General features: G+C 42.9%; 1 protein-coding gene across 2 annotated transcripts in view; it reads right to left on the bottom strand.

Annotated features, from left to right (window-relative positions):
- Positions 1–575: 575 nt before the first annotated feature.
- Positions 576–22,127, bottom strand: part of ptpra (protein tyrosine phosphatase receptor type A) — a 28,318-nt gene continuing 6,766 nt past the window's right edge. The window contains exons 2-22 of one of the 2 annotated variants that reach the window (XM_079341274.1): positions 18,900–18,946; positions 18,530–18,611; positions 17,968–18,408; positions 11,918–12,017; positions 11,631–11,704; positions 10,991–11,127; positions 10,344–10,434; positions 9,992–10,068; positions 9,855–9,891; positions 9,663–9,760; positions 9,125–9,244; positions 8,272–8,438; positions 8,019–8,154; positions 7,507–7,656; positions 7,287–7,380; positions 6,576–6,652; positions 6,293–6,427; positions 5,904–6,029; positions 5,591–5,742; positions 5,126–5,261; positions 576–4,220 (exon numbers count right to left, since the gene is read on the bottom strand). In XM_079341274.1, the coding sequence (XP_079197400.1) occupies positions 4,146–4,220; positions 5,126–5,261; positions 5,591–5,742; positions 5,904–6,029; positions 6,293–6,427; positions 6,576–6,652; positions 7,287–7,380; positions 7,507–7,656; positions 8,019–8,154; positions 8,272–8,438; positions 9,125–9,244; positions 9,663–9,760; positions 9,855–9,891; positions 9,992–10,068; positions 10,344–10,434; positions 10,991–11,127; positions 11,631–11,704; positions 11,918–12,017; positions 17,968–18,408; positions 18,530–18,611; positions 18,900–18,920 (2,526 nt within the window). In that variant the 5' untranslated portion in view covers positions 18,921–18,946 and the 3' untranslated portion in view covers positions 576–4,145. Of the gene's footprint in view, positions 4,221–5,125; positions 5,262–5,590; positions 5,743–5,903; positions 6,030–6,292; positions 6,428–6,575; positions 6,653–7,286; positions 7,381–7,506; positions 7,657–8,018; positions 8,155–8,271; positions 8,439–9,124; positions 9,245–9,662; positions 9,761–9,854; positions 9,892–9,991; positions 10,069–10,343; positions 10,435–10,990; positions 11,128–11,630; positions 11,705–11,917; positions 12,018–17,967; positions 18,439–18,529; positions 18,612–18,899; positions 18,947–22,127 lie in introns of both variants that reach the window. The other variant, XM_079341273.1, reaches the window with a different exon arrangement.

The following is a 22,127-nucleotide window of genomic DNA, read 5'->3' as shown; positions in this document are numbered from 1 at the left end:
GTTAGCAAAGTTACAGTGGCAAGAAAAACATCCTTTATAGAGGCAGAACTCTCTGGCAAAAGACTCATAAAGAACAGCTATCTGCTGAAACTCACCAGGCTTGAAAGATAGGATCAGGACGGACTCTCTATCCTCCTGTTGAGAAACATGTAGGTTTCCCTGTGAGAAGTGCTTCATGTTTTAGGTACACGTTTCAAGCAGAAAGCCCTGAATACCCATTTTTCATTCAATCTACACGTCGGAGGCCTTTAACATTAAAGGATATGAGTTGTTGCCGTCCACACACATTCATACCGCCGTTATTTTTGCAAAGAGCATGTGAATATTTGATGGGGTGAAAGGTGAAACAGTGATTGAAAACCTTTCATGAGCAACACTCAGTAGAACTGCCTGATCTTTAAAGCTCATGAACGATTGCCAATTATTTTGCACCACTGTACCGTCAGTCTCTCATGAGGACACGGGCTGTAATGAGCATGAGGTTGTTCCGCCCTGAAACAAAGGAGGAATGATTGTATCAGAGGTGTCTGTTAGCCAACATTACACTCGGAGACAAACTGAACACAGACAAAAGATAAAATCTCAAGCACTTTTATTAGGTTTGAACAGTATCTTGCTTAGAAAGGCCGTTTGGCATCATATAATTATATATAATTTTATCATATATATAATTATATATACATATATTCAAATGTTGAATAACAAAACACTAGAAACAGACAAAGGCAAATTAAAAAATAGGATTTGCTTAAGACAATTATACCTAATTAAAAATGGCCAAACAAATCATCTGTAATACAGTTCAAAATGGTCCCAATACAGTTCAATATACATCTTTAAAAAAAGCAGAGTGGGGGGAAGAAAATAAAATAAGCAAGGCAGCAGACAGGAATGACATATAAATAACCTTACATTATGTACAAGTGGGAGTGGGCAGTGACCAATGGGAAAAGAAAAAGGTCTCAGGACAAAGTAAAGCAGGAAACAGAAGCCACAGCTGGACAGCGGTTAGTGGACAAAAAGACGTAAAGGACACAATACAGGTGGAGAGAAGAAGAGAGAAAAGATCGACACTCTAAAAATGTTTGAATTCTTTGTGTATTCAAAATTCTCCCCTGGGGCAAAGCTCCAGGAAGAAAGCCATGTTAAAGAGGGACAATGAGCTCCTTCTGCATTCACAGTTCATCTGCATTTGTTGAGGGACGAACATTAGGATTTGTATTTTTCCTGTTTAGCACCCAGTCCTGATTAGCTGTCATGGACCCCCCTCATTTCAGTGATATGGAATGAAATGAACATTAAATCAAAGAGGAAATATGTTTTTAAAGTACCTCAATGGTACGTTTATCAGCACAATTGAAGGGTCGACATAGTTGAGACCAAAGGGAATGTCAAAGGATGGATGACTGACCCAGTCAAAGCTTTGGCCCGAATGATTTGTCACGCAAAAAAAGGTTCGTCATCAGTCTGCAGGCGAGAGCGGGAATACATACGAGACGGGGAAATACTTTTGGATGACGTCAAGTTTCGTTTGAAAACCTACTGAAGAGGCACTTCTCTAAGTTCACGATGGGTTGGTTGGCACAGTGTCTGGTTTTGCAGTCCAATTGCAGTGAGACAAAAGGGATCAAATGACCCAGACACAATTTAACTGGAATCAAAGACAGGACAGATTATCCCATAAAAAACAAACAAAACAAAAAAACACCCCTTCCTCTAATCAGTAGAGACCCAGTAAGTGAAGGAGTGAGAACACAATGGCACCTAAACTAATAGTGCGGGCACTTGTGAGGCTTTGGAACAAAACGAAGACTTAAAATGACAACGATGTACACAGTCAATGGTTTCAGTGAGCGGTCGATTCCTTTATCTGCTACTTCAAGTCCCCATAGGGGGCGCACAGAGGGGCTAACTCAGAGGTTTGAGACCCTAAAGATCTTCTCAAGATTTTCAATTTGTTCTTTTATTCTGAATTTAAAAAAACGTCAATATTCCGACCGCATCTTTTATTTGGTTGACTATTTTTTTTAAGGGCTGCGATTTTGGTGCAAATAGTGCATGAGCGATCAAACAATCAACACTGACGCAACATTCAGCCTTCCTGAAATGTCAGCATGAACTCTAATGACGTCTGCTATCAAGAAATCAAAAAATGATTGTGCTCCTTTCCCCCCCCCCCCTGTTTGCATAACATGGGTTATGTACATGTACAGGACTGCTTATAAGTTACAATCGACATTAAAGAAACATGATCGATTCAAAGAGAAAAATCTTAAAAATTCGGTTTTCTTTGTGGGATAAAAACATTTAAACAGGAGTCGGATGAAATCGAGCTGTATTCGTTCAATCTCTAATTTTAAAACAATCCTGGCAATGGCCATTTCCTGAGCTGACCGAGCGGAAATTCAACTGACCTGAAGCCCTGTGGGTGAATATTTATATTTAACTACAATCAAAAAGGGCACAGCCTCATCTGTGACATCTTTAAAATGTAAAGAAACGCTGTAGTTCAAGTCTGAGCGTCCTCCAAGGACAGCCATAAAAAAAAAAAAAAAAAAAAAAATCATAGCACACATTGCATGGCACGCTTCCACTATTGAAGTAACAATGTTTCCATATTTAAGGACTCTGTTAGCAACAGCATTCGTATAAAACATTCCTCGGTTCCAGAGTTTAAAGTGGGAAATAAGAGGGATCAGTGTTTAAAAGAGTGACAGCGTTGTGGTGTGTGTGTATAAAGAGAGAAACACTCAATAAAATCTACAAGCAATACTGACGTGTCTGTAAACGAGAAAGAAATATGCTGGGTAATATAGCATTGTTGTGTTTTTTTCTTAGGTGCTGTAATGGAGCACCTTGACATTGCTTGGCTCGTCAACATGAGCAACATTGTTTTTGACACTGTAACAGACCTAAAGAAAAGATTCAACATAAAACCTGGATGAATTTACAATTTCCCTAACTTAGTATTTAGTGTGGGTTACAAAAAGTCTCTGTTTTGGACTTTATTCTTTAACCGCCCAGGAATACGTTGGCTACGTTGGTGCTTAGACAGTAAAACAGCTTTGTGGTGTTTGTTGTCCAAACATGGTCGCGAGAGTGTCTCCGTTACCAGTGAAAGACGTCTGGCAGTCAACAGACAGAAAACAGCGCTTTTACAAACACTGTGTAGTCTTTGCCAGCTTCTGCGCCAGTTTAAACAGACAACACACACACACACACACACTGATGCTCAGACGAAAGTAATGGCTCCTGCTCTTCAGCGTGTGTTTGTGTGCATGTGTGTGTGTCAACCTGAGTCAATACGCTACATCACAGCGATTCTGATCTAGAATAGTAAGTGACCCTTTGAACCTTTTGACCCCGAAAAACCAGAAAGGGGGAATTGTAATTGGCTCATTAGATGGGATTTAATCTGTAAATAAAAATAAATCGGCTCCTCTTGTGTGTTAACTGAAAGGATGTCTACGAGTGGAAACAGTCCAGGAAGTGTCTGTTACTGTCGATGCTACAGCGTGGCTCCAGCCAAGCCAACAATGTTTGAATGTTTCTCTCCCTAAAAAGTACAAAAAAAAAAAAAATCCAAACATCCTCAATAAGACTGGATTTTTTTACATTAGCCTCCAAAGCACTAGATTTATATTCATATATATTTATATATATTTATATGTATATACCAATAAAATACATTACAGGTGCCACCCGAATATGCAGCCAAAGTCAAAACTGTGTCTGAAACCAAAGTAAGAAGATGCAACACAGTAAGTGTATATACATGTTGGGGGTGAGGGAGAGGTGGGAGGCAAATAGGGAGAAGAGCTGTATTAACAAGACCAATATTACAAAATATTCAAGAAGGCATCTCAGTTATTTTCTCTGTCCGACTGCGCTGCCCTGTCCTCCTCCGGCGCCGAGGCCTCTGTTCCCTTTTCCTCCGGGCACTCCGTCTCATCCACAGATCATGTTGTGACGAGTCTTTTCCATCAGAAAAAAAGGTAAGGTTAAAAAAAAAAAAAAAAAAATCCATCTGATGGTAGCATGCAGCTTCCTGCACGGCGATGTGTGTGTGCGTCTGTGACTGTGTTCCGGTGAGAGCATGTTTGTAAGAAGTGGATCTGGACATCCATCCATTTGTGGCGGGGTCGCTACTTGAAGTTGGCGTAGTCAGAAAAGGCATCGATATACTCCTGGACCACTTTGTAGCAGAACTCGTACTGCTCCTGTAGAGGTGGAGAAACAGCCGAGTCAGCAGGGAGATCTCATCTCATTGTGTCAAATGAGGTCTTTTATACCTCGTAGCTGGGCGTATGGATCAATCACACAGTTGGTTTCATATAGCTGATTATACCTTTGTTTTTCTCAAACAGAAGATAAAAACTTCAAAAGAAAAAAAATGGATTTTGAGATATCTAGAATTCTAGCAGAACTCGAACCTCTACAAAATAAAATATCAAATGCATTAACCTTTGATCATATATCCTAAAAAATAAAATATATTCAAGGAATAGTTCAAATTCTTTAAAAAACAGTTTTTGAATAGGAAGACGGATAACACCCTGACATCTAAAAGATTTTTAGGGCAGACGCCGATATCTACTGTTTGTTAGTGAGAAAAGAAATCTGATACAACTATATCGGCTGATATCTTTCTCAGATCTTTGTTCCATCTGTAGAGTTACACACGTAATATATTGAGCCCTGAAATGCAGTTATCAGATACTTGTTGAAAAGATGTATAATGCAGACACTTCACTGGGAGGGAACTGCTCCTGTCCACTCCTGAGAGTGATGATGCCTGTTGACATCCCTACAGCGCCCTCTGCCGGTGAAAGAGATCTGCTAACGTGATCCAATTTTAAGCTGAATAAACAAACGGGTTGTAACGGCTCAGTCAGGGAGCCTAACAGGAAGCTGGTAGGCTGATTATAAGGTGACACGTTTAGTGCATGGACATGAAAGTGGTATGTACGCTCTCATGCAACGTCACAACAGTGAGTGTATTTCTACATCAATAACTAAAAACCTGGAGAAAAAAAACCCTAATGATTCGGGCTCTGCAGTTTAAGCACTTTAGATAACTGAATAATCATAAGCTGTTCGTGGTCACAGTTCCTTGGCTCCTCACCAGCGTCTGCACCATGTGTGGTCTCTGCAGTCTGAGGCTCTTGACTGTCTGGAAGACATCCAGGATGCCCTCAGCTTTCACCCTCTCCAGGACTGTACTCAACGCACAGAAAGTCCCTGTCCGGCCAGCACCAGCACTGTACACACACACAGAGCAATGTTTAAACCTCATCACATACACAAGAAAGGATTTGCTGTGAGAGCACGTGTTAAGAGAAGGAGCAAAACAAGATTTCAGGGAGCAGTTTGAACGTCTTAAGGAAGAAGAGAACAATTCTTCTCAGCTGTTTTTTCCTGTGATTTAATAGCTGTAACAAATCCCCAGACACAAAAGCATGCATGAATGCCAGATGCATTTCCCTCTTAAAGAGCATAACAAACAATCCATACATCTCTTTAATATTAAATGGACTGGTTCTGTTGCTGTGGTACGTCGAGGACAGCCGTGTGTGTTTGTGTGTCTTACCTGCAGTGCACTGTGATGGGGTGGTTGCCAGACTGCTGCTGCTGTTTCTGCACAGCGGCAATTATGTTAATCATTCCTTTACCATCAGTGGGGATTCCCACCTCTGGCCAGCCGTGGAAATGGAACAGACGCACCGCTCGAGCCTTGTTCTCCTGGAAAGATGAAGGAGGGCAAACAGAGGACATGAGGATACGCCTTGTAGGTAAAAAAGTGACAAAGATGGGAGCTGATGAAGAAACTACATTTATATGTCTTAGAGTCTCCGATGTGTTTGTGTTTGACCATCGACTTCTTTCATAGATTCATTTCTTACTCTGTTGTTGGTGACCAGAAGATCCCGCACCGTGTAGCTCTCGCTCTCCTCCTCCCTTTTTATCTCGATGGAGATGTCCCCGTGGACCACCACTCCATCACTGGGCCAATACTGAGCACACTTTTCCTGGAGACGTATTGGAGAAGGTAAAAGACCTCACATGTTGACAAAGATTTTAATTTTTTTTAATTTTTTTAATTTAATCCAAAAATTTGAAGTCATTTAAATCTCCAGGTGGAGCTTTTCTGAATGAGCAGCTGTGTGACGAGTTCAGCTCTGATCATCCAAACCATTAAACCAGCATCATGTTCACATGTCAATATTCTATTTTAGCCAGTTATTGACCCGCCGTCTGGCACTCGTGTTTGTTTCTCTGCGCAGACACACACCTGGCCTCTCTCCTCCAGCTCTGTGAGCATCACGATGGAGCAGCTCCTCCACTCCCAGATCATCCTCCAGAAGTCCTCGATGGTGTGCTGCAGGGGGCCCTGACTTGCCATGTACGAGTCTTTTTGACGGTAACCCTGCGACCAGAGGGAGGAGATGACAAGAGGGAAAAGAGGGATGAATAAGGGATATGAAAAATAAACAGCAGGAGGCAGAGAAGAGGGCTCGATCGATCGCTCGCATTAATGAAAAGATCCATTCTTATCGCAGGGCTTTTACACTCACATCAATGAATGAGGCATTGACGTAGTCGGTGTTCTCCTCCCCTCGTTTGACTGGAATGATCACTCTGTTGAACTCATCTGTGAGGGCAAACGAGAAGCATTAACCTTGAACTTTAAGGAGTTACATTACATGGGTTTATAGATTCACAGTGTGCAGGCACAAATAAAAATAAAAGAACCTGACGCTCACAACTCTAACAAGACAAATGAAATCCATTCACAGGAAAACACAGAACGTGAAATAAGCACAATCAACTTCGAACAGAAAGTTCAGGAAAATGTCACTTTTTAGGACAATTTTAAAACAAGTTTGAGGTGCATGGAGATATCTCCAAACTAGTGATAATAAAATGATGTCAGCACAGAGGAAATGTGTCTACATGAAGTCATGCTTTTGCGTATTCTCAACATTACCTATTTAGGAAATATATCATGAAACCAGAACGGATAAACTCAAAACAAGTACATCAATCTAAATTAGAAATTGTGCTCTCGACAGATTGGAAAAAAGATTTTTAGAAAAAGATAGAGTCATCGTGTTGGTAAAAGGCTGCACCTAAATCTTAAAAACTGTATTTGTTAAGAATATCTTCAAAGGTGTATTATCAATATATCAAAGCATAAAGACAAATGATGGTCCTGCATGAAGAATGACTGGTGAGAATACCTCCCCTTAATTTGGGATCTCAGATTTGTACTTTTGTGAACTCACATGGAATGATCTGTAGGACCCTGTTCTTCTTCATGTTGGCGGGCAGGTTGCCTGTTCTCATCTTGTCGTTCTGAATCTTGATGGATGTCAGCTTCTTCAAATTTGAAGAACACAACTTCAAAATTGCGGTCACCATTAATTTGTTTTCATGTTATTAACGCAACACACTTTAGAAGCAGAGACAAAGTCTCTTCAGAAGACGTCAACACATTCGACGTACCTTGAATTCAGCCTCCAGACCGCTGCAGCCAGCTCCAGGGGAGGGGGCATAGAGTTTCGCCAGGTGGGACTCCAGAGAGGTCACCTCCAGCTCTGTGTCTCCGTACAGGTAGTGCTCCAACAACGCCTGGAAAATGAACACGTACTGCATCTGTGGGGCAGAGAGAAGGGGGTCAGGAACAACTGGCAGGCAACAGATCAGTCTCTGAAGAATATGGGTCCTTTAAGTTCCAGATCTGACACCAGACCTTAATCTTTACATATAAGGAATATCTCTCTTTCTGACCCCCAGCAGAGCATACTGGTGCTACACTAAACAGCCAGTATAGATTGTCTGCTGGTGTATCCAGGTATCCGAGGTTTTAAATGGTAAAAAAAACAAAACCCTGTTACTAATAATTTAAATCTTGTGATTCAACATTTCAAGTTGGAAAAATCCTGGTTATTCCATCATTCTGGTTAAATCAGGACAAACCACAGATGCAGTGTCAAGTGTGTCGGCGCTGCACTTACATCAGTCTGAACCATTTGACAGCGCTGGGCTCTGATCCTGGTGACGAAGCCGAACACGTCCACCTTCCTCTCAGACATCATCATGTCCAGCATGGCGTCGATCACGATGAATGTTCCTGTCCTCCCCACGCCTGCACTGAAAACAAAGACGTGTTGTGAGTCACGAGCAGCTGGCTGTCAAGGAAGCAGATGCAAGGAAGCTATCTATGCAAAAAAAAAAAAACCCAGAGTGTTACAGCTTTGATGCTCTTACCTACAATGGACCACAATTGGCCCGGCATACTGGGGGTTGTAGTTCTTGACCTTCTTCAGGAACTTGAGCATCCCAATGGGTGTGAAGGGCACCCCGAAGTCTGGCCAGCTGGTGAAGTGGAACTGAGTGACGAGTCTCTGAGGCTTCTTCCCAGACACGTCTCCGACCTGAGAAGTGAACAAACCAGGTCAAACACTGAGCCACAGGACAACAAATGTTATCTCTTGTTTTGATTTAAGGCATGACACATTCCCAAAGTTTGCCCTAATATTTGTTTTTCCAGGATCAGCTCCATGTAAACTAACTAAACAGAGGTGTTTGTGTTTTCTGACACATCTGCACCCTCAGGGCGCACTCACACTAAGCAGTCTGTATTGTGCCCAAGTTTGTTTGACTACTGTGAGTCTGTATCCAGGCTCGGTACACTTCCTTGGCCTTGGCAAGATTGGAAGGTGTGCATCAGCACAGTACAGTTCATGCACGACGTTAACAGACTTCATTCTGGAGAAATCTCAGAGTTTTACAGCTGGATCTGACTAAAATGACTCAAAATAAGCCACAAAGTAGCTGCCATGTTCTCTGTGTTGTTCTCCGATGTGCGGATGTGGACTGACAAGCTCGTCGCTTTGTCTCTCTTTCGTCCGGCCGTGTGTAAACTGAGCATGCTTCTTAATAACGAGAAGCCATGCATGTGTTGCATTCCTTCATTATGTAGAAGACTTGACCGTGCTCAGGCCCAGTTCGCCCTGGAGCAGTGTGAATGCAGGCCAGCAGGGGAATGAGGAGAGGGGGACAGTCGTGTGAGCGCACCTTCACAGAGAAACGTTCACTCTCGTCACTGATGAGGTCTTACCTGTTGAATGCAAAACTTGCGGATGGTGTAGTCCACTAGAACCATTGTGTCCTCGACAGACACGCGGATGTTCCCGTATGTCCAACAGCCCTGGTCCGGCCAGTACTGAGCACACTTACACTAAAACACAGAGAGTGATGGAACATTCAGCACACAAAGGAAACTCATTTCATTTGCGAGAAAAGGGCAAAACAGAACACCTTTTAAAATCTCACTATATTGCATCTATGATAGAATAATGTGAAGTCATGATATGAGGACTAATCAAAGCCCTCACAAAGGGGTCAACATGTAGGCACAAGAAGTGCACCCATCATCAAACTTTACTGTTCAAAAGAAAATGTTGCCATGGAAACACACTCAAATGTGATGTGTCTTTCTGCCACCATGTTTTTTGCAGATTTAACCCGTCTATTTCACCTCACTTATGTCGGTTTATTGTAAACATTAAAACATCTGTTTCCTTCGAAGCTATTGTATGATTGTGTAAACAAAGTCTACAAACACACACACAGCATCATCCCTCCAGCTCGCCTACCTCTTTCCTCTCCTTCAGATTGGTCACCATGACAATGGTTGCCGTGTTTTGCTCCCAGATCATCCGCCAGTAGTCATTCACCGTTTCCTCCTTCGGCCCTGAGAGACAAAGGTTACAGATACAGAAACTTGGAGGAGGAAAAATCAAACGGTAATCGACTCTTTTTTCGGTTGCAGGAAAAAACCCCTTTACCTTGAGCTGCGATAAACTTGTTCTTCTCTTGGTAACCCTGCAACAGATAGCAAAAAAAAAAGAAGACTTATTTTAAGTTGATGCTACCAACAGAAGACGTGTTTTTGGGGAGAGAAAAATGCTGCACTTGTACGAACATTAATGAAGGAGGCGTTGATGAAGTCAGAGTCGGGAACTCCTTCCAGAGATGAGAGATGCACCCTGGAATGATCGTCTGAGAGAGAGGAAGAAGAGAAACAAACAGATGAATTCAAGAGGAGAGCACATCCAGAGAGTCGTTCTGATTACACAAACACAGTTTTTCTAATGACCACAAAAGTACAACTCAGTAAATCTTTGTAGACTCTCTTTAAGTTCCTACGGTCAGATTCCAAGTCTGATAGTATTAATAAATGTTTCTTAAAACAGCAGAGAAGAAGCCAGTAACTGTGAATGTTGCTTTGTTAGTGACAGTTTCTGACACAGTGCTGGGGTTATGTAGATGCTCACATGGCAGGATGTTGACATATCTGTTCTTCTCTTTATTCTCCTCCTTGGAGGCAGCGTCACATGATGCCTGGATGGGACAGACTGGCAGAGACTGAACACAGAAAGAAGAAGAAGAAGAAGAAAAAAAAAGCACATTTAGAAAGACAACCCTGGTTTAGCACGGTATGGGACAACTGCTCGTGTGAGTGCACCTTAATAGACATTGAATTGAAAAGTGAAAAAAAATAAAAAATAAATAAAGGACAAAGAAACCCTACCATAGATGTAAAGGAGGTGTTTTTTTTGCAGAGATTGATTTTAAAGAGTTATATATTCGTACAGCTTATTATTTGAGTGACGTAAAATCATGGTTGTATAAAGTTTTTGTGCGAGTAAGGGGAGGGCGCTCCGAAGCTGACGGCTGGAATAATCATGTACAAAAGATCAGCAACACATCCGAGTGCTAAGCTACTTCTCATGATTGGTTTCCTCCCCAAATCAAGCATGCGCTCATATTTTTTAATCTAATCATAATTTCTATTTCCCACTCAACCCCTGGGAAGTGAAATCCCCCCTCTTTTCGGAGCCGACTTATTTCGTTTCCCTGATATTTGAACAAGGTGAAAGTCAGACTGTTAACAGAGGTTGTGTGCTTGAGTGTGCCGTACATTAAACTCCTCCCTGAAGAGCTTGTTGTCATCAGCCATGCGGCGGTTCATTTCTTCTTCCAGCTTGTCGACAGGAAGAGGCGGGTACTTCCTGTTTGTGCTGGGCGAACGGGCCAATAGCGGGACGCTCTGGAGTTCTGCGCCGGCGAGTAGGATGGGAGGGTCGAGGAAAAGAGGGAAGGAACAGGAGGGGTGAGACAGGTGGAGATAAAGACATGGGATAAGGGGTCAAGAAAAGGAGAGTTTCATGTCATGTAATAAATCAAGTTCGTCTGACTGCTTGACTTGGAGACTTTCTTTAACGATGGCCACCAGAGGGAGATGTCGTTCAATGCTGTGTGACATTCAGGGAGTGAAATGCAGCTCTGCAGGTTAGGTAATCACAGTGAACAAAAGCCTTCTGGCAACAGTCAACCAGTGAAATGTTATCGGTCAGCGGAGGTGGATCAATCGAGTCTTATCATAAACTACCCAAAGTTACAAGTTTGGTCAAGGCGCCTGTACAAATTTGCTGATACCACACACAAACAAACACAGGAGTGCTCAGTGAGTATGCAGCCAGATTTATGGACATATGCAACGCACATTCAAAACACACAAGCATTCTCAGGCCAGTGCAAGTGTTTGTGTGTGTGTTTACCTGTATCATCTGATCTCCCATTGGTCAGCCTGAAGGAGTTTGAATGGCTCCCTGCCTGCTTGTACTTTTTAAACCTGTCAATCAACACAGACCAAAGTGCATATCAACACATGGATACACACACACACACACACACACACACACACACACTTAAATGAAACACATTGCTTTCGCCTCACAGCTGAATGCCAATCAGTTGTCGCCATGGTAACTGGAGCACCTTAAGTCTTCACCTCAGGTCTCTCCAGTCAGTGTGGCCTGTGCAACATCAACCACGCTTCACCCACCTGAGCATGTAGAGGATGATGATGATGAAGATGATGACCAGCAAGGAGGACAGGGCCACCATGACGGCTATGATGGGCATGTCATCAGATGGGTTGTTGTCTACGGAGACGGAGAGGAAGAATTAATGTCCTGGAAATTACATTGAATTAAAAATGTGTCCCATAATTCAGTTTGCTTTGAAATTGATGCAAGTGACCGTCGTCACGACAACATTATTCTAAAATGACATGGATTCATACAAGCTTTGGGTGTTCAATTTTAAAAGTGATTGGTATAAACTTCCTTCCAGGCAGTTACTATCCGCACACGAATAGTCCAGGAAAAAAACACAACTATGAATCTAAAACAGAAGAGACTTTCAGACAGTAACTAACTAGTGGGAGCTTAATTACAACACGCTGCTGGTTTCACCTTAAATGCTAGCTAGGCTAAGCAAACATTATGTAACGGTTGTGATTATGGAATGTACCTTTAACAATGTGTATACTGTGTCGCTTAGTGGCGACGTCATCAAGCAGTGCCTGTGCTACCTGCTCCTCGTGGAACGATGCGCACACTACGCTGGTCGGACGTATTATTTTTCGCTCCTGTTTTCTTTATTTTATAGAACAACAATGATGGTCAAATATGGCACTATTTTGTTCATGTATGAACGATAGTAGCCGTACAACCGGGCTTGATAAGGTTGGAGTGTTTATTTAAATAAACGACGAGCATTGAAATCCCCGTATAGTGTGGACGTGAGTTTTTGCCTGCCGTTTTCCTCCACTCTCCACGGCCTTAACAGAGCAACGGACCCAAAACCATCACAAATGGCGCCCGAACAACTTTTCCTTGGACCTTTCATCAACGACCAGTGCAAGTATTCGAAGTGAACATTTTTTTCACCATTCTTTTTTCGCCGTTTTGGACTGTGTTAAGCTTGGCCGCGCTTTTCGGCGACATCAAAGTCACAAGCGGGTACGCGCGCGGGAGTGTCGCAGCGCGGACGGACAGAGAGTCGGCTTCAGACGGAACGCTCTAAGTTTCCTGGAGTTTTGGAGTTTCGGTGTACAGAGTTTCCCTCCGGCAGCTACGGTAGGCGACCCGGTGGACGCGGCGACGGCTCCCAGTTTGCTGTTACTGAGTGCTTCGTTCCTGGCTGTACGTGAAAGCTCCTCGGATCCCCAAAGACGTGGTTTTCCTCCTCCCCAACGCCTGCCACTCTCCTGCACTTCTCCCCGTGGACTTCCGTCACTCATGCCCGGACTGTTTCTGTGGAGCTGACGGGATCTGTCTGTAAAAAATACAATGGCGGCCCATCTTGTCTTGTCTGACCGCGTCGTTCACGCTGACCTTGAGCTGGAGGTGGGGAGTCTGCAGGCCGAGGTGGACGGACCCGTGTCATGCTGCCAGATTTGACTTAAAATGTGTGCTTTCTGGTTCTTGTTCACATGTGTTAAAAAAAAAAAAAAGAAACCACAATTGTTCTGTTGTCAGTGGTGTAAGTTTATTATGCATCCTACCAGAGCGGTAGTGTTTTGTTTATTCTGTACTCAACAAGAAGAACAATAAGTTTTGGTTTTATATTGAAGCTTAATATTTTTAGATGTTATTTTTCATGCATAAAAAGGGATTTCATGCTGTTTTGTTTTAGGAGCCTAAGCTTGTGTTTATTTTATTTTTGATGTTTAAGGACTTCCATTTACCTGGTGCTGACATGTATGCCGGTTACCTGATTAATCCACTGTATATTATCCTACTTGGTCTTGGCAGCTTAACTGCTTACTCATGTGTGAGGGTATGTTTAGTATAGACTGTATCTCTGTGTACGGCTGAGGACAGCCTTTGTCTCACCGGGGGGATTATGTAACGGTTGTGATTATGGAATGTACCTTTAACAATGTGTATACTGTGTCGCTTAGTGGCGACGTCATCAAGCAGTGCCTGTGCTACCTGCTCCTCGTGGAACGATGCGCACACTACGCTGGTCGGACGTATTATTTTTCGCTCCTGTTTTCTTTATTTTATAGAACAACAATGATGGTCAAATATGGCACTATTTTGTTCATGTATGAACGATAGTAGCCGTACAACCGGGCTTGATAAGGTTGGAGTGTTTATTTAAATAAACGACGAGCATTGAAATCCCCGTATAGTGTGGACGTGAGTTTTTGCCTGCCGTTTTCCTCCACTCTCCACGGCCTTAACAGAGCAACGGACCCAAAACCATCACAATTACTTCAGGTAAAACCTTCCTCGATATGTTGCGTCTGTAAATGTTCATCTACTTCTGTTTTTATTTGTATACAAACAAGACTTTGAGCTTGTTCACGTGTCAGAATGTGGGTGAGAAATAGAAGCCAAGGTCATGAAGTGACCTCTGCCTCTTTAGACACCAGCTCGCGTTGCTCCTCTGTAAAACGGTTAACCACGTTAACGTAAAACACTAACCCACATGGAGAGCGGCACAAGGCTGTCCTTTGGAGCGAGCAGATAAATCACAGTTTAACCGAGCGGGTCGACCCTTGGCTTCTGTAAATCTGAGGCGGTGACCGAGAAAAGAAGACGGCATCGAAAACAGAAACTTTAAGGATGTTTGATGTGAGGTCTATATGAATTCTTCAGAGTGTAAATATGAAATGCTCTCTTCCTGTTTGGAGGTAAAGAGCATGTGAGCCTATGGGGATGTTACTGCAAAGGATTGTCTTAACATCACCGATAAGATATTACATGGACCAAGTCACCAATTGCTCACGGAGCCTCGTGTACACTACAATAGCTGACCAATTTTAACCTGTTCCCATCATGCACCTGAGTTACTGGTTATATGCAAGCCTATAGTCTTCCTGGTGACCTATTACTGGCACAGTTAACACAAAACACATGAGGTTTTCCTGAACAACAGGAGGGTGGTGTACAAAAAAAAAAAAAAAAAAACAATACAAAAAAAACATGCCCACCAATTGTGTGCTGATGACGGCTCAATAAGACACAGTCGCCCACAACAAAAGAAGAGGTTTTTTTCTAGAAAACCGTACGGTCGTCGCGACAATAGAATGACAAAATCAGCTGTTAACGCGGGTCGACTCAGAATTCAAGAAAGCTCTTTAACACTGCTGACAATAATATGCAGCACAGAGCGCATCATTCGACTCCATGCTTCACATGCACGTTCTGGAAGAAGTTGTTTGGAACACTGCCCAGTTGTACGTTACATTTGCAGTTCCCAGAACCCTTCTTTTTTTTTTTTTTTTTGCATTCCTTCTTCGACAAAGTGTACATTGAATCAAGGGCGCAGGAGCACAACGGGCTGTGTGGGTATCATGAGGAGCTGACACGAGGAGCCTTGAAGGAGCTGATGCCATCTAGAAGCGCTCACAGCCTTTAAACACACGGCGCACAGACGGCCGGGGGGGGAGAGACAATAGAGCAATTACATAACCCCCGCCAACCCAAAGTGATTGTTATATAATGGACATACTATATCGTAGAGCAGGCACATCTGTTCTGTTCCTGGTCGTTTATTTTGACTAGGAAAGACAGCAATGTGGATGACTGGGAGGAGGACGCCATTGAGATTTTTTTTTTTTATATCAACAAAGAAACGCTTCCCCCGATGATCTGTAGGTGAAACAGTTCTCTGAACTTGTACGGCTTCCCCTCACATTCTTTAAATGTTTTTGGATCTAAACGTTTGCTGTATCTGCGGCAGGAAAAAGGGAACGCTGGTTTTTACAGTCTATAGCAAAAACCGTCCTTCCAAATCAATTAGTAACATCTGATTGTGATATGTGCATCTCTCTATAATCATGCATTATGAATAATTAATGGGAAAGGAAAGGGTGGGGTGGGTGGGGGAGTCATGTTTCAAAGAGAAGGATGTGACTTAAATGGCCAGATTACAAACACTAAACTGAAAAATACATCTTTTTAAGTCAATAACTCTTCCAGTGTTTTAGTATGTAGCTTGAATGTAAGCATCACAAACATGAATAGATGTTCATTATTTGTTTTTCGGAGCCTTGGGTGGTGTCTGCGTGGGTGACGGGTCAAACGCAGCTTCTATTTCCAGCACTGCTACACAGGAGTCTACGAGCAGAGAAGTGTTGGACCATCTAAAATATTAAAGGTCAACTCTTGACCAGAATACTTACTTGCTCTTCGTAGCTGTTGCTACTGTTTCTGCAGCCTTCATGAATAACACAAGGCCAGATGGAAGCCCCTCAAAAAACATGCTGATACTCTTAATGTGGTTCTACAGTCCATCAGCAGTCGGGGACGGTAATGACGTGCAGGAGGAACCGAGCTTTGCTTTGCTGCCACATTACAGAGTCTCTTTTCGTCAACTTCCAACGTGTCGCGGATTCGCTGACGACAAATGTGCTTTACAGGGTCAAAATCAAATCTTAAACACAGGTCGGCATGCAATCTCAATGTATTTAGTCTGTGAGGAGTGCAAACGTCACGCAGGAGAAACAGATAAGCAAACAGTAAATGACCTTTAAAGTGGGCGCAAGGGGAAAAAAAACCTCTGGCAGCTGAGATGTATACAACTGTGTCAAACAACTTCTGAAGTATGAAACTGAAACAGCTACACAAAGTGAACTGGCCTATTTCTGTTTGTTCTGTTAAGATAGTACAACCGCTGCAGTTCTATAGAACAGCAGAGACTAAAAGGGGGAATCAGGGAATACACTTTAATTCACCAGTCCAATGAGATTTTTTAGTTCGAGTGGGGTCATAGGGGTCAATCTTGGATAAATGGGATGGATGATGATCTTGAACAATATAACCTCCATGAGGAGTATCATGCCTCCATCAGTCTAAAATCAATCATGTAAAGTTCCTCGCATCCTAATTGCAATTTTTTGTTGCTTTCATTTATCAAATCGCTTAAACTTGAAGCACACATTATGATCACCTCAACATGTTTACTACTTAACTCAGACTCAGTTTTTCTTCCTTGTTTAATTTATTAGCAGTGTACGCTGTGTCACGCTGCTATGATGTCACAGTGTTACATAGCTGAAGCGACTATCGGCATCGGCACTTGAATTTCCCTTGGGATCAGTAAAGTATCTATCTATCTATCTATCTATCTATCTATCTATCTATCTATCTATCTATCTATCTATCTATCTATCTATCTATCTATCTATCTATGTTAGACACCACCTACCAAATAGAGCACAGTTGGCTTTGGAAATACGAACAGGATCAGGTTTTACTGAACCAAGCTGTACTGATCCACACCGGAGTGCTTGGTGGAAACAGGGCAAACTGTACATTCAGCAATAATGTCTCTTTTTTAGCTGGGAGAATGGCGTCTCTCCCACAGCATGGCCCGTTTTACCCGTACACCTGGTCTGCCGGCGTGGTTAAAGGCGTGACGGCACTATGTGTCTTAACGTCACAGTTGCTCTTAGACACCTTTGGAAAAAAATGATTCCAAGATATCTCTGTTTTCTTTATTTCTGTGTCTTTCCAAAGGAGACACAGGAGCTGGGAATCGAACCCTCAATCTTCCGGGTTGCGAGACGACCAGATCTATCAACTGAGCCACAGCCTCCTGTGAACACAGGTGTGTGTTGTTTGCCGTGTGTCTTCTGTTACCCTGTGTGAAATCAAACACACGCCGGTGTTTCGCCATAGGACAGTTCACTGTTTAAGCTCACTAAGACGTGGTGACGGTGGCGCTCGTTACGCATGGCCGCGGAACGTTGGTGTAAAAAGAGCGGTCTGAACCGCCGTCACATTTCAACACGTTTAAAAAGTCATTTCTCACATTCAGTGCGGGGTTTTGACCTTCAGGCTGAAATGTTGTAACATTACTCACAACATAGTAAGAGGGTGTTTTTCCATTTAAGATACAATGAGTCACTGAGATCACAAGGTCTCATGTTGCTCAATGGGATTCTGGTCTTTTGAGTGTCCTGATAGTGGTGAACCTGGAGTCATCGTCTCTTGTATGACCTGTTTCTGTCTCACTGTAGAAAGGTATTTTCAGCCTGAATAAAGCTCACAAAGAAACAAAAGAGACATGAAGTATTCTCACACAAACACTCACCGTGTGGGCTGCCGTCAGTGGGGAACTCCATCCAAGGTTCTGTGGTGGTCTCGGTCTCCTCGGTTAATATAACCTCATCGCTATAAGTGTCTGGAGTTGGAGTCTCTGGAGGGAGGGCTGTGGTCCTGTTGTCTCCTTCTGCTGGGTTCAAAGAAGAGGGGGTCTGGGAGCCCGCTGGTTCCTGAGGGACGTGGGTGGGTGCCTGAGGTGGGGGAGGATCAGCTGGTAACAGCCGCCCAGTGGCATTGGGACCTGCAGGTTCGACGTCCTCCCCAACAACGGGGCTTGTAGTGGTGGTTGTTGTTGCTGCTGCTGCTGCTTCTGCTGTTGTTGCTGCCATTGTGGTCACTGGGATGACTGATGGGCCGAGGGTTGTGGGTGAGCCGGTGGTGGCTTGTGTGGGTGCGAGAGTGTAGTTGAGGGATGGTGCCACAGGGGGGTCTGTAGGGATGGCAGTAATGTTAGGAGGACCTGGAGAAAGAAGACAGCAACGTTTGGTGCAATGTTACACACTGGCAGAGAATAAGTAAATGTGATGAATCGAGGTGGACGTGGTTCATACTTGTGATGGGGACATCGTCCTGGCCTGACACCCCGAGGGCGAGGCCGAGCAGCAGGAGCAGGGGATACACACCCATTCTGCCCTACATGGAGGAAGCACACAGCAGTGACAGGAGGGCATTAGTAAATAAAAAAATAAAATAAAAAATAAATCCCATTAGAATCAATCATAAAAGTGATTAAACTCAAAAAGATATTTTTCATCAAGATGCAGAGATTAAAGATTTAAACTGTTACATAATCCAACCGATCTATATCGTCAATCCTGCTAATCCCATGTGTTCTTTTTTCTTTTATAAAGTTGATACTTCTGATTTGAAAATGAAACCCTCGTGTAATATCCTCCTGTGTGTATATATTGCTTTTTTTACCTGAAGAAGCGGAGTTGGCATCAATCACTCATTCGCGAAGCTTGGTCCTGGAAAGGAAACAAAAGGAGATTTTTTTTTTTACTCACTCTGGAACATTCTCTACCGTCTCCAGCTTCAACAGAAATGATTGGATATATTAATTAGAACGAGCTGCTTAAAAAAACTCACACACAGATCGAGGGCTCAAGTCACACAAACTGAAGTCTGATTTTGCATAATTTGACCTAAAACTATATTTAAAAAATATATCCACATAAATTCCATGTGGACATGATGTCATGTCCATGTTTATGGTATAGTTTCATTTTGTTAAATTTAATAGTTCCATGAGAACTTCTAAATTGGATTATAAATGACAGAAATAAGTTTAAATATCGTTACATGGAATGATACCACACCACCAAGCCTCCACATTGTCTTTTTCAGCTTCATTTTCAACATTTTATTATGCTAACAGAACATTTAATGCACTCATCATCCGGAGCATGAGCGAAACAGAATTAGTGTCACATTTACATTCCTTCAGTGACTCAGCACTTAGCACCCACTGACATGAGGATGAGTGAGAGGAGGCAGGAGGAAGCATGACGGAGGTGGTCGCTCGGTCTTCTGTTTAATCCCAGAGGCCAACAAGGCTGTTGTCTCCCTGACTGAGCTGTGATAATCCCTGGGCCTAATCACGTAGTCTCGACCCTGAAATAATCCAGGCCGTCTGGCTGCGCTCAAAGAGATACTCCAGCGGTGCACGGAGCCAACGCTGCAGCGCTCCAGCACACTAACTGATGCTTTACATCAGGGATTATTGCATCAGTGGGCAGAGGATAAATTGGGCGCTGAAAGCTTTAATTGTGCCAGTTGCCAATCATCTGGTGTTTTTTCAGCTGAGCTCATTCATTGCAGCGCTTACATTCTGGATTTAGTGCAGCGCTGTTTGGCTCTGACTGCAGCCTGAAATGGGGCATGATGAGCAAGTTATGTTGTCAATGAGGATGCTATTAACCTACAAATCCAATTGTTGCTCTCCCTCTCCCTTTCCCTCATCCGTCCCTCCATTAAACCACTGAATGCCTGCTTCCAAAAAGACAATGTGTGTATTCAGAAACAAGCACAATGTAGAAATTCAACAAGAATGCTGGGAGACTTTTTAACCATGAGAGTCATAATATTTTTATACAAAGCAGGAGCATTTATTTTATCACGCAGCTGAATGAAACTGACTTCAGGGCTGCCATTGACAATTACGTTTTGACAGATTGATCTGCTCATCATTTCTTCAGTAAGGAAAGGAATCATATAGTCTCTTTGGTAAGCATGCTCAAAAGTTTTGGGCTTGGTTTTCTCCAGAACTGATGCTATTTAGCTTTAAAGGCCTCATTAGCTGCGACCAACAGACACTCGATGATGTCCTACATGACTAATGAAAGCAGGAAATATTGAGAAATGGAGACACTGGAAAATGCATTATTTTTGTTTTGTGTCAAAGGTAGAGTCAGTAGCTTTTTCATGAAAATCAAATATGGACTCCCCAGCCAGTGACGGTGTGCGGCCTGCTGTCTGTCGGACAGGCGGGTTCCAAACACACGCAGTTAGCTAGCTTTCAAAATGATCTGCTTTTCTGTTCCATAAATGCCATAGGCCTGTTCTCAGCTAGCTTGCAGTACAGGCACAAGCAGTAAACGTAAACTAAGTTGTGCAGTGGGTGTGCACGTCCCAATTTGAACGTTGTGTTTACAAGCTGTGACAAACATTTCTAGCGCCAACTTAGCGTTTATGTATACGCTTTTATAATTCAAAATGTTCTACAGCGTTTGTCTCATTGTGTTGTCTTAAAGCTGCTTTTTCAGTTTTTTTTTCTTTCATCTTCTTTCCAGGTGTCTTGTGCATGTTTGGGCACATCTATGTGCAAACATTCAAAGTCTGTGGAAATGTATCTTCTCCTAGGTCCTCATGCTAGCTGTAGCAGTAGCTGCGTGTAACCCATGAGCCCATGTGACATCCGTGCTGAGCGACTTACCAATTACAACAGAGCGGAGCAGCCGACCAATCAGATCAGATTAGGCTGCATGGAGCAGCAGTCCATGAAAACAGACACTTTTTTTTTTCTCTTCCGAACATTAGCGATTGTGAACGTTCTTTAGTAGACACATAAATGAGATAAATTAACCCCCAAAAGAGAAGAGAAGATAGGAACTTTATATTCCAAGAATCAAGCAAGGTCACAAATGTGTATGCGCACATCAGCGAGCTTTATTATTTTTCTTAATGAAGCATGACTCATTGCTTTCTGTGTACCATCCAGGGAGGCTGGATGACGTGTCACTGTGTTGGTAGGTGTAAGTGAGACGAGCTGGTGCCTTTTGACAACCTTCATTTCACAGATGCTGCAGGAGCCCGAGAGGTTTTTATCTGGAGACGGTGAACCCAAGACTACATCTCCCTGGAGACGCTTCTGTATGTGTTTAAGCCTCCTGAGAGGCAGCAGTCTTTAGTGTGTGTGTGTGTGTGTGCGTGTGTGTCTAAATGCAGGCGATTCTTTATTCAACAGACGTACGTGTTGGCAGAAGACATTATTAATTGAAGCGGTAGTGGACAAGTGCTTCTATTTGTGCCACTTAAAGGTTTAGTGCGTTCAGGGCTCTCTATTAAAAAGATAGCATAGGTGGTTATGGCTTTCTGTGATTTCCATTTCAATATGGGGGACACCATCACGTTGTACATGTTCTATATTATTACACAGGATATTAACATTCAAACAATCACTCGTATGAACTGTCTTAGCCAGGCTCTAAATATGTTCCTTCTAGGGTTACTGCACATTTTGTCACTAAACAGTTAATCATAGTTTCACCTTTGCTAAAAGAGCTTCTAATCAAAAAAAAAACACACACAGAAATGACTCACGACTACAGTTATTGATTTACTCTCATGTTCCATCCGCAGCTATAACTGATGAAGCACTTTCACGTTCTTTTTCCATTTCCTTTCAATTTAGCCTTCAACCATGGCGCAGTGATGAAGCCGAATGTGAAGAAGAAAAAAAAGGAGAGAGAGTAAATACCTTCCCAATAGATTCATCACTCCAGTCCATGCGGAGGAAACATGTACATGCCCATCTATTAGCGAATAAATAAACAAGGTAGTCGTGCAGCTCGTGCTCTCCTGACTTTGTGCGTCTCTTGTGCAACCATGTTTTTTTTTTTCAGACAAAGTGGAGCACACAGAGGAAGC

Source organism: Symphodus melops, assembly GCF_947650265.1.
Source record: "Symphodus melops genome assembly, chromosome: 4".
In the NCBI taxonomy this organism is placed as follows: Eukaryota; Metazoa; Chordata; class Actinopteri; order Labriformes; family Labridae; genus Symphodus; species Symphodus melops.
This window is presented reverse-complemented; position numbering and strand designations above follow the sequence as displayed.